The 18971-nt window shown below is 34.7% G+C and overlaps 1 protein-coding gene across 4 annotated transcripts; it reads left to right on the top strand.

Moving 5' to 3' along the window:
• The first annotated feature begins 8040 nt into the window (after window positions 1–8040).
• Window positions 8041–16488, top strand: LOC103323565 (putative inactive cadmium/zinc-transporting ATPase HMA3). Of its 4 annotated transcripts, none has more exons than XM_089045763.1 (10): window positions 8041–8286; window positions 8608–8835; window positions 10346–10606; window positions 12367–12464; window positions 12640–12895; window positions 12996–13133; window positions 13302–13629; window positions 13750–13952; window positions 14100–14299; window positions 14794–16488. In XM_089045763.1, the coding sequence occupies exons 2-10, from the start codon at window positions 8628–8630 to the stop codon at window positions 16303–16305; spliced, it is 3204 nt and encodes a 1067-aa protein (XP_088901889.1). In that variant the 5' UTR covers window positions 8041–8286; window positions 8608–8627; the 3' UTR covers window positions 16306–16488. The 4 variants fall into 4 exon arrangements, with proteins under 4 accessions (XP_088901889.1, XP_008223789.2, XP_088901888.1 ...); XM_008225567.2 differs by having other exon boundaries at window positions 8602–8835; XM_089045764.1 differs by lacking the exon at window positions 8041–8286 and adding an exon at window positions 9057–9167 and having other exon boundaries at window positions 8362–8835.
• The last annotated feature ends 2483 nt before the right edge of the window (window positions 16489–18971 follow it).

Genomic DNA, 18971 nt, shown 5'->3' with positions numbered 1-18971 from the left:
TTGTAAAGCAGCAGAGATAAGGTTTTAAATTTTTCTGACCCCACGTCTAAAATAGCATATTGCCTGCGCCTGCTTTATCTGTTCATTTCTTGACCATATTCCTTGCAATCATGTTGACAATTTATCAATCATGCATGATGAGTAGGGCTAATTGTTTATGACCCTTCATTACTTTTACGAAATAATGGAAGCACCACTCAACACAAAGGAAAACAAAAATTCAGACTGAAGAGAAGCTTAAGATTTGAAGGTGTAAATTCAATTCTCGTCGTGAGACTAGAAAAATGTACTCTACCACTGAAGCTATAAGTTTTGCATCCTCATTTCTTTCAATTTAACTCCATATTTGTTTGAGGAACAAACAAAAAGTATAAACAACAACCGGAACTTTATCACTTGTGTGTTGCAAAAGAGAACTTTATGGATATTTATTAAATATGCCTCCGAGGTTTGCAGGCAGGGGAACAAATATATATTTCGAACCACACTAAAGCATATAGAAAAGGGGGGCCTAGGATGACCTATGTCTTTCATGTATTCAGGCGGGGGAGCAAATATCAATTTAGATAAAGGTGGTCAAAGGTTGATTTGACCACCTTTGGCTTTTATAATTAAATAAAAGACGATTTAATTATTTAGTAACACTTTCGTTTCTTATCGTTTGTATCGTATTACTTATTTATAAGAATATGGAAGTTAAGATGAAAATGAAGGAGATTTCCTTAAAAGTTTCTTAACTACGAGGGTAATAAAATGTTTTAGACATAAGTTAGGTATCAATCCGTGCCATCCAATGTTAGAGAGAGAGAGAGAGAGAGAGTAATAATGGTTCCTAAACAAAATACTAGTTTTTAGTTTATGGAAAGGAATGAATCTAACTATGGATCTCTAGGTCATAATAATGGGCAATATCCCACCAATTTGCATGGATATAATCTGTAGGGTCATAACTGATGGCAAATCGAATCCTGTTTTACAAATTTCCACAAATGGATTGATGATACGTATCCACTAAACTTTGTTCGCCCTTCTCCTAAAACAAAAGTACTCTAACGCAGCCAAAGTCAGTGGTTCCTCCAATCACAGTATCAGCAGTGTTGACGAGGAACCAGAAAAGAACATGATACGGGTGTGTGGTGATGTGTCAAAAATCCTTGTATTTAGATTTGTATTTGGGTTTTCCAGAATATATGCCATGCGGATTGCCTTGTAAATTTGAGGATTTGGCTAGGGTGGTGGATTAGTGTGTCATTTGGGCATCATGCATTGTGGATGGTACACTTGATGTGTTTGAGTAACCCTATGCTACTTTGTTTAATTAGTTGCGCATGCTGATGATTTGAGAGCTTGAACAATTGTTTTTGTTTCATTGCCTTTATATAAAGTGTATTATAGATTATATTCACACCTAGTGGAGTGTCCTTTATTGGGCAATGGTTGTATATGATTGAATGCAAGATAGTTTAAATTACTCTAAATTGATTGAATTTACGGGGTGAAGGATTCGAACTTGAGTGTAAGAGAACGGACTCACTATCTTGGCTAACTGACCTAACTTACGCTACCTATTTTGAATGTTCAATCTGTTTCACTTTTCGCAGAGTTTTTATGGACCACCTAATATATTGCTTCACTTGGGCCGTAACTTAGGCCTCTTGTTAAAAATGGCTCAATGAGTCCAGCCCCACACAAAATAGATAGGAGTGGAAGAGGGGCAGAACCAAAAACGAATATCAAGAGCTTGCTCCAACCATTCTGTCGTCATCCACAAGAAGAGTATGCTTTGAAGGAAAACTACAAATATTTTTGCATACATCAAATTGTCATCAACCTAACATAAAACCTTTTAACAAGTTTTTGGAAAAATGAGTTGTCTTCTTGTTTATACCCAAGGACATATATTCATCCTTTATATGATAGCTCGTTCTCTTGCTAGCTTACTATCCCAACAAATGGGAAAAAAAAAAAGAAAAAAAGAAGAAGGATTTATCGTATGTTGCATGACTACTTTGAAGCCGACGAAAACTCCAAAAGAGGAGATAATTAAATGAAATAAATAACATTAAAGGGAGTTTAATGATTTTTATTATTATTGTATTATTATTTTATTTTTTATACATTATTAAAAGTGTGCCATGAAATGAAAGTTAACAGGTCGCATTCATGTAAACAGGCGGTGGGTAAAGTATGTATTTTTATGATACAACGTAGATGGCAGACTTTCGAGATTTAGACGTGAACACTGGCGTGATGTCAAGTATTGTTGAGTTGTTCTTAACGGAGGTGAATTGTGAAAGGTGTTTTCAATATTAAATTATCAATTAAATAAATAAATCATAATTGATCATATCTCGAGTCGTGCGTCGAGCAACCTCTTCCTCTTCGAGTTTACTTCATACGAATATAGAGAAAGCCAAATTAAAAAAAGAATATATATATATCAAAAAATATTATTATTTTAACAAAAATTTGGTCTTTGCTCTAGAAAAAAAAACGCATTGGCATACTCAACAAGGAAAAAAAAGGCAGCATTCTTGGGGTGCAGTGTAAAGTTGATAAATATGCGTGATGTGCAGTGTAAAGTGGATAAATTTGCGTGATGGTAATCCTTCATAAAGATAGCTCCCAGTCCCACATAAATAAGGAGTTGTGCAAGAGTTTCCTTTATTTATTTATTTATTATTTATTTTATTTTTTAAATTCTTGTTTAAAAGCCCTAGAGTTTAAAGCCCTTGTTTAAAGCCTTTTATCCTTTTTTTTTTTTTTTTTATGCAGATCCAAATTCTCTGTTTTAATTTTCTCTGCCATGATGTTAACTTTGCCGTTAGTTGGGTTAGGTTTTTCTTTTCTTTTTTAATTAAGAGTACATTGAATTTTTGTTTGAAGAATGATGTGTCAACTTTTAAGTCTCTTAAATAATAAATTTTAATGAGGTGGCGTATGAAGAATAAAAGTCAAGCAAATCATAGCAGAGAAAATCAAAGTAGAGGATCCGAATCCTTTTTATGCGGACCTTAGAATGTTGTTAAAGCACACGAATGGCTTTCCATGGTTACGTAGCTGAGCATTTGTTATATAGAAAGAACAATTCGTGATAAAATTTACTTCTTTATATCTAGAACAATTCGTGGTTTGAATGAGAAATTGAAGATAGCATTTGATGGATACCTAAATTTATTGAATACGTACATTGAACCCTGTAGTGTGATAGAGTACTTTGCCTATTCTTTATTATAGCCGGCTGTACTACGCCCAACATATAAAAAATGAAAAGGAAAAAAAACAATTGATAGAAAAAACAAACTATTTGATACCCTTTGCCAATTTAAACAAAAACCACCAATTCAATATTCCAAGAATGTTTGGGACATTTTGTCCTAGTATATGTTAGCATATTCCTGTCAATAAGGAGTTTGGTGTTCTGGGTTTGGACATGATCAGGTCAGTGAGTTTCGATATCTAGTTGCAACCACATGTAGAGGGTGTTATCCTCTTTCCATAACACTGATTTGGGACAACAAACGAATCAGTTATGGCTTCATGAATGTGGGCTTTCCAAATGGTAGCAAAGCTTTAATCTAAACAGAAGTGTGCCGACAAGGACATCAGGCTTCCAAGGGGAGTGAATTTTGGTGACTAAGAGGGATACCCAATTACATGATATCGATACTTGTGTGAGGAAAGATGACCATATGAACATTTCCCTTGGTAAGACACGTAGTAGGTAAATTCATGTATTTTTTATTGTGAGGATTCACTTTTGAGTTTATAACTTGTCACACCATTGCTCTTTTATACCGCACTAAGGGGCACTCACACTGATTTTGTACCCTTATTATTATAAAGAGAGACAAGAACTTGTAGTCTTGAGAAAGAAAAAAAAATATTTGTGAAGTAGGGTGAAATGTATTCACATATTATATGCTGCTTTTTGGCACTTGATCAAGTGGTGAATTGTTAAATTGGGCTGGGATGCAAACTATAAGTTTGCACATGCCACAATTTGATCAGAATATTACAAATTCTAATGCCAGAATCTGAATGGTGCTTTTTCCGGTATGAATCTGAATGGTTCATTTGCTGCTTCTGAAGGAAGGGATGGAGTTATAGCAGCACTAACAGGGGAATTTTGCTGGGCTGTACCCAACCAAACCAATCTGCATGACACCATTATTTTTCTTCTTTTTGGTTTTGAAACTTAGTTGAAAGAATAATTGTAACCACATTTACGAAACAAAATAAATTTATGTCCCTCATATCCTCATAACATATTCTCACATGTGTGAAGGAAGTGTTAAATTTTAGAGAGATAGGTCAGTGGTCCACTACTAGCAATACAGATATTGTCTCCAACTTAACCACCTACAAAGCCCAGTAGGTGTTGGGTTTTATTACAAAATGCCTCGATAATATTAGTAGTGGAACAATTCATTATACATTGTATTTTATTTATTCAAGTTTCCGATGTGAGACTTATATTCTTTAACACGTCTCTTCATGTGGGACCACCACATAGTGGGCCACATGTGGAGCCAAGTCTACATCGAAGTCAATCATTTAAGCTCAACACGTAAACACCATGTATTGAGTAGGGGGTAGAGATAAACATTCAAGTCCAACATGTGAAGATCACATATTGAGTAAGAGTAAATGCCCAATTCAGGTCCAGTCAATCAACCCGCTCTGATACCATGTTAAATTTCAGAGAAGCTGGTCAGCGGCCCACTACTAGCAACACTGATATTGTCTCCAACTTAACCACTTATAAAGTCCAGTAGGTGTGAGGTTTTATCACAAAAGGTATCGGTGATATTAGTAGTAGAACAATTCATTATATATTGTATTTTATTTAGTCAAGTTTTCGATGTGAAACTTATATTCTTTAACAGAAAGTACTTTGTAGAATAATTATATAATTGATTATGCAAAATTATTATCCACCGATGCATATCCATTTAATTTCTACATTATAAAAATAACAAGAATTTTTCAGTTTGCATGCTAATATTCCATGAACTATACAAAAGAACTTGAAGGCAACCTTATTAAAATCTTCCCAAGGCAATTATATCGGTAACCCTGAAGTAGGAAAAAGAGTGTCACATATGCATTGAACTACAAAAGAGTTAAAAGAAATAAAAATCAAACGAAATAACACATAGCACAATTACAAGCCCAACAAATAACATCCCATCATAATGGAATACTGTCAAAGAAGAACTTTTATACTCTCATAGTTGCTTGACTTGCTGAAAATTCAAATATTCGTTTCCAATCTCAAATACCATCAGAGAAAAACAGCACCCCAAGTGTACCATGATCGGATACGCATGTGATATGTGGTATATACTAAACATGTTAATTTTGATTAACTCATAAATCATTAATGGAATAGCGTACAACGATTAACAGTAATTAGAAAGAAAAAAAAATTATGGTTTTTTTACTCTAAAAGAAATTCCAAAGAGGATCCTCTAGGAGTCCCCCACCCCACAGGACGATTATCTTCATTGAAAATACAAAAATGATATTTTTAGTAGACAGTTACTATGGCCATGGGCGAAACCACTGTGTGGACTCCAGAGGGCTGTAGCCTAGTGATTCTTTTTGTGAGAAAAATAAATCAAATTTATATAAGCTAGTATCTTAACCTAAAAATAAATAAAAATACACAATTTTATACATTGGCAACCCCAATAGGCATAGTCAGAGATTTTTCACGTTTGTATATAGTGTCAAAGACTGTGCCACCAATAACCCACAATAGGGGTAAAGTCTTTAGCTCTTAATTCTCCAATTTTATTTTATTTCATTGATTTGTCTCTAAAAGAGAACCATTTTTCTAAATGAAATTCTTCCTTTAACTAGTGGACACTCTTGGAACTGCCAGAGTAAGAAGTCCCCAAGTGAGTGTATTATGGGGGACCGTCCAGCACATCCGCTTTCGTGAATAATATGGCTCTAATTCTATTTTTTTTTCTTGTGTTAATAACTAGCGTGGTTTATACTAATGTATGCTTTTATTTATATAAAACCTATAGAAATTGTAAGTAAAAAAAAAAATGATAATTGGATTTTAATGTAATAACTTTAGCTAGCTCATTCGCTGATAAATTCCTAATTTCGCCCTTGACTATGACACCACTTATTTTTGTTGATGCAAGCATTTAGAGTGATTCCATCCGTTGCCTCCAGCCAGGGCAAGACAGGGCCCAAGCCTAGGTGAGCACTTCCAGCTGGCCAAGCTTGCTTGGGCAAGCTGGTCCCACGCAATGGGCCAGCCCTCAAGCAAAACCAGCCTGAGATTGAGCCCGAAGATAGATGACGCCAAAGCATAAATTCAATTTTTTTGCTTAAAAAATCTCAAAATTTTTTTTTTTGAATTTTTTAAAAAAATTTACCAAGAAATTCTGGAATATTTTTAAATATAAATACCTACCAATGTTGTTAACTTTCAACGCCAAATCCTCATACATTTTCTTCACCTTCTAATATTATTCACTTTCTATACAAAAATTTCTTCACTTTCTTTTTTATTCATCATCTTATGGCATCTTCCATCAAAGCCGGAGGGACATGGACAAACGTTCGAAGAGGTCAAAATCTTGGCGACGAGGTAAAAAATTTATAATTGCTGTTTTATTCAATTTAATGTCATTTAAAAAAAATATATTTTCTTGCATTTACAATTTAAGTTTTTTAATAGATTATTCAAGGCCAAAAAAAAAAAAAAACCTTACACATAACTCCTCAACTGAACAATGCCCGCAGTTAGTTCCCGTGGTGCGTTCCGTGTCGGAAATAATTTTACTATTACGTCATTCGAAGGAAAATACTCCTCCACGTCGTGATCCAATGGAACTGCCTCCGCCAATGATCGAGTCCTCCTTGTACTCAATTGTATTGTACTATGAGGACCATGAGTATTTCAATTGTATGATCAGTGAGTAGGTATTTCAATTGTATGATGAGAGAGATGTGAATTTTATAATAAATATGGACATGTGGCAACCAAAATCTTATATGAAAATTTTATTTGAAATTTGAAATGTGAATTTTATAATAAATATGGACACTTGACAATCGAAAATCTTATCCAAATTAATCGTTTAAGTACAAAAAATAAAAATAAGTTAAAGTGAATAGTATTTACCATTTATCATGGCAAATAGATAAAAGTGCTCTTAAATAAAGTAGAAAAGGGAAGTGTTAGTCATAGCACTAGCGCAATTACGATATAAAGTTTTAGGCCGAAACTGCTTCATTGCTTAAAGGTCACGACGATTGGTAAATGGGACTATCGTAAAACTTTTAGAAGGAGATCAGCTGTGCATAACATCATATACCTGAAAGGGAAAGTGGGCTACTGACCAGGTCTCTTTCTTAGAATTCTAGCGTGTAAATGGTTGCTTTAGAAATAGGCCTCATAATTGGGCAGAAATAATCAACTGCTTCGAGTTTGGCCAATTTAATACACGTCTGTTACCATCGTAATTTCTTAACTTTTAGGTAATAAAAAAGATTATACGTAGATGTTCGAAAAAATATTTTCAATATTAAAAGTAAATTAATTTTGTTTTTATTTTTTCATCCAGGTCAAAGCTGAAAAGTGAAACAAAAGTAACACCCAAGAGGACAAAAGCTACACAAAATGCATGCACATGACATTTGTTTTCTACCAAAATAAAATTTCCTACGTTTTTTTTTTTACAGGTACCATTTTTAAAGAAACTTGATACCAGAAGAGCTCGGTCAAATACACTTTAGAGGCTAACATAAAAAAAGGAAAAAGACAAAGCAAAAGAAAAAGTAGCAAAGGGAAGACAATATTTTTTTCAAAATTGAAAATCATTCAGGCATTTCAATTAGATGACGAAGTTTGATGTGGTAATTTGGTCATCTCGAGCAGAATGAAACGGTACTCTATATTTATATATTTAACATCTCAATTAGGTTGAGCAAATATCCCTGAGACTATTAAAACAAGCATTTATATATGTGGATTCACATGTGGATTCCATATTTTTCCCCTCAATTGGTTCTCCACTATTTGTGTCTCACCCACAAGAGAAAGGTGAACCAATTATTCCAACCAAGGAAAGTTGTTTTAGTTGAGAGAATTCTTCATTAATATCAGATATTCTTTCTGTGTGCATGTCTTTATAAGTTACATTCCTTACCTATTCTTATATGAAACCAACCCACCACAACTTCCAACCCCTGCATCTTGCTGCTCACTCTGAATTCAAAGCTTCAAGAAACTCCAAGCCTTCCATTAGCTACAAGGTTATTGTTTTTTACCAGCCTCTTCAGTTCTTCATTTTGAGTTCTGAATTTGATCTTCTATCATTGAAAATATACAACTTGGTTTTTTTTTCTTCTTCCACCTTCTCAACTCACCATCTTTCTTTCTCAACTACTCTCTTTCTCTCTCTCTCACAGACAACTAATTTCTGACCCTTTAATTTGCAGAACTTTAATTTTCACAATATAGTTTGAACACAGCACAAATTTTGTTCTATGCTCTGCCAATGGCCCTGCTGGAAGAAGAATAAACCCAACAGAAAAATTAATTATTTCTCTTTCTTATGTCCTCTGTAGTTGCAGAAGTTGGTAGAAAAATCATTATGGCTGCCCAGGACAAGGACAAGGCAGCAGCCAAAAAGTTTCAGAAAAGCTACTTTGATGTGCTGGGGTTGTGCTGTTCATCAGAAGTTCCACTGGTTGAGAACATCCTGAAGCCTCTTGAGGGTGTGAAAGAGGTGTCAGTGATTGTGCCTTCTAGAACTGTTATCGTTGTCCATGATAGCCTCCTCATTTCCCAGATTCAAATTGGTAAGTATCCAAATAATTAATTTTCTCTCAAATTATAGACTAGTTAATGTTATTTTTGTTCCATTAATTGTTACATGTGCTACTTGTTTTCAAGGCTCTTGCCTGACCAATCACTATAGAACCCTGCAATACGGGGGGCACAGATGAGACTAGGACCTTTCCTGTCTTCTTAATCACGATTGTTACAAATTTTTAACATTTCTCCGTCTTCGTTAATATAGATTTCGATAAGAGCAGTCGTGTACGCGCACAAGTGAGCTATATTCTCAATCATTGATGCATTAGCGGATCCACATATACGTCAATGATTGAGACCCGGGAGCCACTCAAGCGTGAGCAAGCGACCTAAACATTCCCTCTCTTTAATATATTCGTGCCATATTGTGGTAGATTTCTGGTATTGCTTGCACAACAAAAATTAAACGGTTTGAACCAAAATAAAAAAATAAGAAAATAAAAGGAAAGAAAGAAAGGTGGACGAAGAGATAGTCGGTGGCCATGTTAGTCTTGGTGTAATTGTAGTGATTGGTGAATCGGCAAGAAAAAAGACAGGAGGATGACGCTTTAAATATGCTTTATTGCTTTACCCGACTTTCATACACTATTTACTTTTCAAATTATTTAAAATAAAGTTCGCATTTTTTCAGAAACACTTAGCAATTTTTTTGATGATTGGTTTGTAGCAAAAGCATCTTTTTCCCCCACATCAACTTTTGTTCTACGTAACTCTTCTCAATCTTTGTGTTCTTTTTTTAACTTCTTTGCACCTAAAAAATTAGCTTTTAATTGGTGATTATTCTTCCTACGTTTTTACCTACTTATGCTCCATGTATAATATTATTTGTTAAATATCTCACACCCTTGGTGTGAGTCTTGACTACAGTTAAAAGGCAAAATTTTAGAAGAAAAAAAAAAGATTTAGAATATTTATTCATGGAAAGTCATTTGTATTCGCGCATTAGTCATACTGTGTTGACTCATAAAAGAATTATGTGAGACCGCTTCGTATCGTGCATGACCCAAATAACCAATTACTTGCGAGAGATGGACCTTAGAAAAGATAAAACTGCTTTCAAATAACCAAAAGTACTTATTGCTTTATTTAGCAGAAAAGTTTTGACAATGACTTTGGTTTACCAAATTATTATTACTTGAAAACTCTTTTATGAAGAAACACTTTCCAATAGGCGTATAGTCACATTTCTGGTAGTTGAAGAATTCAATACGACAACGAAACCTACATTTAATTATATAATATCATATTTTGTGGACCAAAATGCCCTTGTTAAAAGACAATAAAACCCATTTTCTCTCTTCTTTTTTCTATTTTTTTCTCTGAAATTTTATTTTGTTCTTTTTTAATTACGTGTATTGTTCCGATTATCCTGATGATAATCAAATATGTTTATATTGTGAGACTATGAAACTGAATCATTAATTCAAATTGATTTTCAAATTCACATGTATTCAATATTCTCATAATTAATTTATGGGTTCTTGATGACGGCAGTTAAGGCATTAAACCAAGCAAGGCTTGAAGCAAATGTGAGATTGTATGGGGCAGAGGACAATTTCAAGAAAAAGTGGCCAAGTCCATATGCAATTGCTAGCGGCGTGCTACTCTTGCTATCATTTTTAAAGTATGCATATCGGCCATTGGGGTGGTTGGCTCTTGGAGCGGTGGTCGTTGGCATTTTCCCCATTGCCATGAAAGGCGTGGCGGCCATTCGGCATCTTAGGCTAGACATCAACATTCTTGTTATCGTTGCTGGTACGTCAAATTTTTAACATTAATATTTTCTTTTCTTTTTCCATTGCATTTTACATAATAATAATTATGTTTTACTTAGTCAGTAATTTTAGCTTTATTAATGATATATTTATTTAGTACATATGAGTTAGGTCAATTGATCGGGACAATGAACCTGCTTCTTTTTTACATAAAATTCAAATCTCCTACCTTGTAAATTAAAGAAATTTAGACTTCGTATTAATAATATAAAAAAAAAGATATACTCACGCGCATGCCAATTAATTTTTTTTTTCTTTATTTGTTTTAATTAAATATTTTTGGTATTTTGAATGTTTCAATATTCTCAATTTGTATCTTTATTTCTATAGATTTTTTAAATTAACTATAAATAAAGTTTTCAAAATTCATGATTTTTAGTTCTTAGTTTAGGACAAGGCAGTTAAACATTTTAATCATGATCATGATCAAAAGCTTGGTATAACATGGGGACAAATCAAACTTGGTTTCCCTATAAATTATTGGTAAAATTGGTTGCCCACACCCCACACCGCCACACCGAACTAACCAAAACCCCATCTTTTTTCTTTCTTTTTTTTTCCTTTTTTTCTTTTTTGTCTTGGGTTACATCCAAAACTCCATCTTTTTTATTTTGGCTTTTTGTTGAAAAAAATCGCAATACATCACAATTCCCTTAGCAAAGATATCTTTAATTTGTGAATAGCAATCCAAACGTCACGTTTACGCAGTTCACGAGTTTGATGATACCTGCAACAAATACCTAAATTTTTGTAGTCTTTGGCCTTTTGCACTTTGAATGGATATGCATAGTATGTATGGGTTAAAGAGTTTGAATGGATTTTGTCAAAAGTATCAGTTTTCGTGTCTGTTTTTCCTTTCAGCAGATGACATATTTCGGCTTCCCCATCTCTTGTTAGGCTTGAAGTCTAATAATTTCGTTCGGCTATCTAGCACATGTTTTGGCTTTCCATTTTTGTTGATGCCTAAGCTCTTGGCTCTCCATTTCGTGCCCCATATGTTTTGACTAGCTTTGCTACCTACCTACCTCTATTGCATTTCCCACTCCTGCTTTCATCACCTTATTTGATTCCATTTCGTTTCATCTGTTTTTTTATTCTCTCTCTCATCACGCGACTTGTAATATATTGAAAAAAAATATATAACAAAGATAGACAAAATAACCAACATGGAGAATCATTTAATTTGGCTCAAAAAAGCAAAGCAGTTAGATAAAAAAAATAAAAATAAAAAAATTAGTGGGCTAATCAGTTCTTAGTTTCCAAGATGGTAAATTTAAGTGGAGTTTACTTCCGAAGATGGTAGTTTTAGAAAATTGGAAGAACAGTTTTATGGACTTCTTTTTTTGGTGAGGAAGAACAGTTTTATGGGTTATTTTTATAAGATTATTTTAATTGTTATGGTGTAATATCAAATATAAAAGAACCCATAATTTATTTTTTATTTTGACTAATAAATTGCATGTTCTTGCTGGAACCCAAATTAAATAATCTATTCAGTTCATTAGTTGATCATTAGGCTATTTGAAAGGTTGATCTGATAGTAACTTAGCCTCTGGATGAAATCATAGGGTACATAACTCGTTGCATCTAGAATTAGATGCCTGAAGTAATGTACAATACTTTATTTGTGTTTGTTTGTGTATCTATGTAGAAAATAGCTCTGTTTTTTTGGTTAATAGGTGTGTGTTTGTTATATACTGGTATTGGTAACTGATACATGATGTAACGTTCTTTTGACAGTGATTGGGACAATTGCTTTGAATGACTATATGGAAGCTGGAACTATTGTCTTTCTGTTCACCATTGCAGAGTGGCTTGAGTCAAGGGCAGGTCACAGGGTTAGCATTAAACTCATCCTTCTCTTGTAATCTTGCACAGTGCTTTATGACTTTCAAACATTTGCCTCCATTGCTTCTTGACTAGTGAATAAATCAATCTTTTCATGCCCTTATCACCATGTTTGAAAGACCAATAATTCCAAGATTGTAAACTCTGATCATGCTATGTACTCAGGCGAAAGCCGTGATGTCGTCGTTGATGAGCATGGCTCCTCAAAAAGCAGTCTTAGCAGAAACTGGTGAGGTTGTGGATGTCGACGAGGTCAAGTTGAACACAACTGTTGCCGTTAAGGCTGGTGAAGTTATCCCAATTGATGGGATAGTTGTTGAAGGCAAAGGTGAAGTGGATGAGAAGACACTAACTGGAGAATCCTATCCAGTTGCCAAAGAAAAGGACTCAACTGTTTGGGCTGGCACCATCAATCTCAATGGTAACATAAATCTCCCTCCCTCTATTAGAAGATGAACAATAAAGAGTCATGTTTATTTTCTTTTTCCTTTTTCCTGACAAATCTGGTTTTTCTTTTAAAGGTTACCTTAGTGTGAAAACTACAGCCTTAGCTGAAGACTGCGCCGTTGCTAAAATGGCAAAACTTGTGGAAGAGGCTCAAAACAGCAAAACCAGAACTCAGAGATTCATTGACAAATGTGCAAAGTTTTATACCCCATGTAAGTCTACTTTCTATACATTTGATCTCCTGGTTTTAGAAATTATGTTATGGAAACTTCCATATATTTCTTTTCTCTTTTCTACTATTAACCAATTTCCCCTGTTCTTTTAATACTTAAGAGCATGCAAACAGTTCCACTTATACATTTCCTGGTGTCGATCTGCAGCCGTCCTAGTCATATCTGTTTCTATTGCCGTGATTCCAGCGGCATTGCATGTCCATAATTGGAGCAAATGGTTTCACTTAGCTTTGGTTGTGTTAGTGAGCGCATGTCCATGTGCTCTCATCCTCTCTACACCTGTTGTGACTTTCTGTACCCTTACAAAAGCGGCAACGTCTGGTCTTCTAATCAAAGGGGGTGACTACATTGAGATTCTGGCTAAAGTCAAGATCATGGCTTTTGACAAAACTGGTACAATAACAAGTGGTGAATTTGTGGTGATGGATTTTCAGTCTCTTCGTGATGACATTAGCTTGAACACATTGCTTTACTGGTACAGACTACAACTCTTATTCGTCAACATACTGGGAAAAACACAAACAAAACTCTGTTTTACATTGCTTCACAGTTCATATTGGTTAGTCTGTTAATATTTCTCAAAATTTGTTTGAAGGGTTGCAAGTATTGAGAGGAAGTCAAGTCATCCAATGGCAGATGCACTGGTTGACTATGGAAGATCGCATTCGGTTGAGCCAAAACCGGAAAATGTAGAGGAGTTTCAAAATTTTCCCGGGGAAGGCATTCATGGGAAAATTGATGGACAATATATCTATATTGGAAACAGAAAAATAGCTTTGAGAGCTAATTGTAAAACAGGTGAATGCCATTAAATTATTTTTTTGCAGAACTACAATCAGAAACCTCCAATTAGTGCAAGTAGTGCGTATATCTTTTAAGCTGTGTATTTTTATTCATGTTTTTTCTTTCTGGATCTCAAATCATTAGTTCTTTTTGAAATTTCAGTTCCAACCATTGAAGGTCGTAAGGGTGGGAAGACCATAGGATACATATACTCTGGAGGAAACCCTGCCGGAATCTTTACAATATCTGATACTTGTCGATCTGGGGCTGCAGAGGCTTGCAGGGAGCTGAAGAAGTTAGGCATTAAAACAGCTATGCTCACAGGAGATAGTCATGCTGCAGCATTGCATACAAATGAGCAGGTGCCTTATTTCTAATTTTCTACCCTCATATACATATCTCCACACTCGAATGTGCGTGCACACACACCTAATCTTCGTTATAGCCACTTGGATTCGCATGTTTTAAGGTGATGGATCTATCTAATGCCTCAACCAAACTGGAATGCTTTTATGTATTTATTTATCCTTTGTTAGTGTTTTGTTTACCCTCTTGGTTGATGTCTTTCTAGCAATTCAATAAGTCATTTGGGTTTGCCTAATCTGGTATAACATGTTGTTCAGAGATGATCATAGAATTTGCAGTAATGTCTTGTTAACTGAATCAATTCAAGGAACAAATGGAAAGCTCAGTTGGTATGAATTATTTCTGGCAATGAACCTCCATTTGCAGCCAAAACTGATTTGTTACAAATTGCTATGCTGTGATTGAACTCAGTTAATGGATCACTTTATTATTTCTTTTCAGATTAAGAAAAAATTAGCTAATAAGAGTAGAAAATTTATCTGATGTGCAGCTTAAGCAAGCTCTTGAGGTAGTCCATGCAGAACTTCTACCTGAAGACAAGGCAAGAATCATTACAGAATTTAAGACAGAAGGAAGTACAGCAATGGTCGGAGATGGTATCAACGATGCCCCAGCTTTAGCTACAGCTGATATCGGTATCTCAATGGGCATTTCTGGATCAGCCCTTGCTCAAGAAACTGGGAACATAATTCTACTGTCAAATGACATCAGAAAACTAGCAAAAGCAGTCAAGCTTGCCAGAAGAGCTAATAGAAAAGTGATTCAGAATGTGGTTTTGTCAATCACTACTAAGGTTGCAATCCTTGCACTGGGATTTGCAGGTCATCCACTTGTTTGGGCTGCAGTTCTTGCTGATGTTGGGACATGCATGCTTGTGATCCTCAACAGCATGCTACTTTTAAAAGGAACCCAAAAGCATGGAGGCAAATGTGGAAAAAATTCTTCTGCGCCACATGCTCATAAACATGGAAGCCATGGACATAGCCACTCTCACAAAAATCAGCATTGTTGCTCTAAGAGCAAAGCTGTAAAAGCCTGCAAGCCTCAAAAGTGTTCTTCCCAGAAGTGTGGATCAGAATGCCAACCTAGTCCTTTGAATTCGAGCTTGCCTGGTAATCATAAGCACAATGATGACTTACATAAGGCAAGGCATTGTGATGGAGCAAGCTGCATGAAACTCAATCGTGATCTGGAGTCACAGAACAAACACAACCATGGTTGTTTAAGGCCTCACAATTTGAGCTCATGTGCAGAAGATGGTTGCACAGACTTGGTTGGAAGTCATGGAAATTGTGCAGAAGGTGATAAAATCCATGAGGAAAAACACTGCAACCATTCTACTCTCTTGGAGGAAAACCAAAAACCTATAAGCAATAGTCATTGCCACTCAACCCACTGTGGCAAAGAGCATGGCAGAAATGAAGGTGATGGGCTCCATGAGGCGAATCACCACAATCGTTCGGATTTTCCTTTGGAGGTAAGCCAGAAATCTGCAAGCACTGCTCATTGCCACTCAAGCCACTGTGGCAAAGAGCATGGCACAAAGCAATGTTATGGACTCCATGAGGCAAAACACTGCAATCATTCTGCTTTTCCCTTGGAGGAAAGCAAAAAATTGGCAAGTTTTGGTCATTGCCACCCAACCCATTGTGGCAAAGATCATATTGGCAATGAAGCATCAGGAAAATTGGCTGGAACAAGCTGTGATCATCAGCACCACCACCATAATCTAGATGAAAAAACACCTCCTCACACAACCATTGATATCGTACCAGGCAATGACCACACAGAATCATCCCCTACGCACTCTTGCATCAGTTCAGGGACAAGAGAAGAGGAAGCGTGTTGCTCGAAATCAGTGGCAATTCATGCTTGTGTATTAGAGAAGAGAGAAGTAGGAGGGTGCTGCAAAAGCTACATGAAGGAATGCTGTGGTGGTCATGGGCATATTGGGCCTAGCCTTAAAGGTTGTTTATCAGAAATAACTACTGAACAGATGTAACTGGCTGAAAATAAGATTAGTAATGATATGCTTTCTATTGATGAAATTAAGCATTTAGGAAATTTTGGGTTAAATTGCAAATGGTATGAGAAGAAAGCATAAGCATGCAATGAGTTGAAAATGTCTATATTATATAGTTAGAGTTGTAAATATATGCTTTAAGCAGATGCATATTTTTATCAAGATAGTGTGCACTGTCTCAAAAATACTAGCTAGCAACTAACACTTTCAATATTGAAAGAGTTTCCAAGATCGAATTTCCTCTCCAATATTGGAAAAATAAATAAAAATGATATGAGAATTGGGTCACTACTTCCATTAAATTTAAATAAAAAAAATTGTTTCCTTAATCCTAATCTCATGATTGACTGTATACCATCAGTGTGATTTGACTAATTTTAGGTGCTTTCCTTTGCTCCCACTCACATGTTTAACATGACAAGATCAAATCTTCATTTGCGCTAAATTATGGAAGCCAATCAATGGGGTGCGTATAGAATTGAGATTTGACTAAAATTGGTTACAAATGTGGATCCCAGATGTACTCTTCATAAATTTATTAATCACATGAGTTACTTCATGTATATAAGGAAAACCAAATATTGTAAAATTAATGCAAAACCATATTTGCTCACCATTTTAATTCAAAGTGTATGCTAACTATTTTTCTCAATACTTAATACGTGTCCATAAGCATAACCATAGTTACATAAATCAAAGTAAAAAATTAACCATGATTGTGCCTATAGACACGTATCAAGTGTTAAGAATGGTGATGAGCATACACCTTAAGTTAAAGTGGTGAATAAAAATATTTACAACATATTGTAGTGGACTCAAATGAAGATAGTTCTTGACAAGATCTTGTACAACTTTACTAATTTAGGATTAGTTCCTTCAACTTGCTTGGAAAGGGTTTTAGTTGTTTTACCAAAGCCCATCAAGTTGGGTTGAAGGGTTTTAGCTTTGCCCGAGCAAGTCATGGTTGAGGTATGTTGGAGCCTAGCCCAGCTCAGTTGTTCCAAGTTCCACGTATTCAGACCAAAAATAAAAACCCATTTTAAAGCCCAGTCAAGTTCTTCTTAACTCTCGTTTTGTTCAATTCTTATTCTTCTACTAACTTATGATTTGTTTCTAATTCATGGATTTTCAAATTTTAGGTTTTAATTAGGGAATAAATTCGGATTTTAAAACTAGGATTTAATTCTTTTTATTTTTTGTAAGGTTTTAACCAACTCCATTTTTTATCTTGTTTTTTCTATAAAAACAAAAGTCTAAATTACTCTAAATTAATCTGAACTGCCATGTCCAACTAAATTAGTCTAAATTACTATCATTTGCAACCCCAATTTTTATCTTGTTGAAATGAATTTAATTTGGAATTAATTTAGAAAGAAATTCTATATTATCATAATTAATGTCTCATCACCAAGTGTGTAGATAGAGAAAAACTGTTTTGACTGTACCCTCGCCTATTATAGGTAATAACACTAACAAAAATACATGTAAGAGCATCTCCAACTGATGTATCAAATTGCCACATAAACATGAAATGACAAAAATTAAAGATTAAATTGCTCAAACCGAGTAGTCAAATCCTACATGAATTTGAAGGCTGGAAGAGATATGTAAAAAATAACATATTAAAAAGCTTGATGTCAAATATTATTTTGATATTTTTTTAGTCATGGACCCCACTATCATTTAGTGCCAGTTTGGCATCGCTTATTTGGGGTGATAAGTGATTTTTAAAAAAATTTGAGAAGCTCAACCTATTTGGTAAACTGTGAGAAAATCACTTATTGTTAAAAATTGCTGTGAAAGAAACCTATAAGGGAAAGCAGCTAATGAGGTGCTTTCATTTTCTGATTATGCAGGAATCAGTTTCGAAGAGGCATTGGGTTTAATGATTATGCGGCAATCATTTTTGATTATGTGTAAAATCAATACCAACAACACTTTTAACAAAAATTTTACCAAATGCCAAACTGTTTTATCTCACAGCTGATTTTTCTTATAGCAAATCTGATGATTATTTTCACAGCATAGCAATGCCAAACTGGCCACTCTCTTTTAAAACTTCATACATCATATGGGCCCCATTTGCTTTGAAAAATATATAAAATAATATGATATTTGGCATTTCGGGTGGAGTTAAATTTTTTCTAAGGTGTCAAATTTCCACATAAGCCATCAAATTCAAATTTAATATTTTGCATTTGACATCTCCCTTTGAGATACTTTAACAAGATTGTTTACTTATTTTGATGTCAAACTTCTTTTTGATAAGGTTTAATGTCAGCCTATACATACAAAATTACAAACTAACTCTTGATCTAATGATACTTCTTTTCTTAATATTAAAAGACGTCTGAAACTCATATTCCCTCTCCTCATTGACAAAAAGAGCTTGTATAGTTCGAAGCTCCAAATATTAAATATGATGTTTTTCGCCTTTTTAAGCCTCTGCAGCTGCGAGCAATGTTATATGGAAGAAAAAGAAAGTGTGTGGTGGAATATCAGAACCTTGTAAAGATAAAAATTATAATATGCTAAGGTTATAATTGTGGACTATTGTCAAACAAAAGGTTGTGGAAAGATCAATCTTTCTGAAGATGCTTTCAAGTTACTTGCCAATCCTAAGGCCGGAAGAATCCAGATTGAGT

The sequence above is a fragment of the Prunus mume genome, linkage group LG2 (assembly GCF_029339155.1).
Source record: "Prunus mume cultivar Tortuosa linkage group LG2, ASM2933915v1, whole genome shotgun sequence".
NCBI lineage: Eukaryota > Viridiplantae > Streptophyta > Magnoliopsida > Rosales > Rosaceae > Prunus > Prunus mume.
Note: the sequence above shows the minus strand (reverse complement) of the source record. Positions and strands in the feature narration are given on the sequence as shown.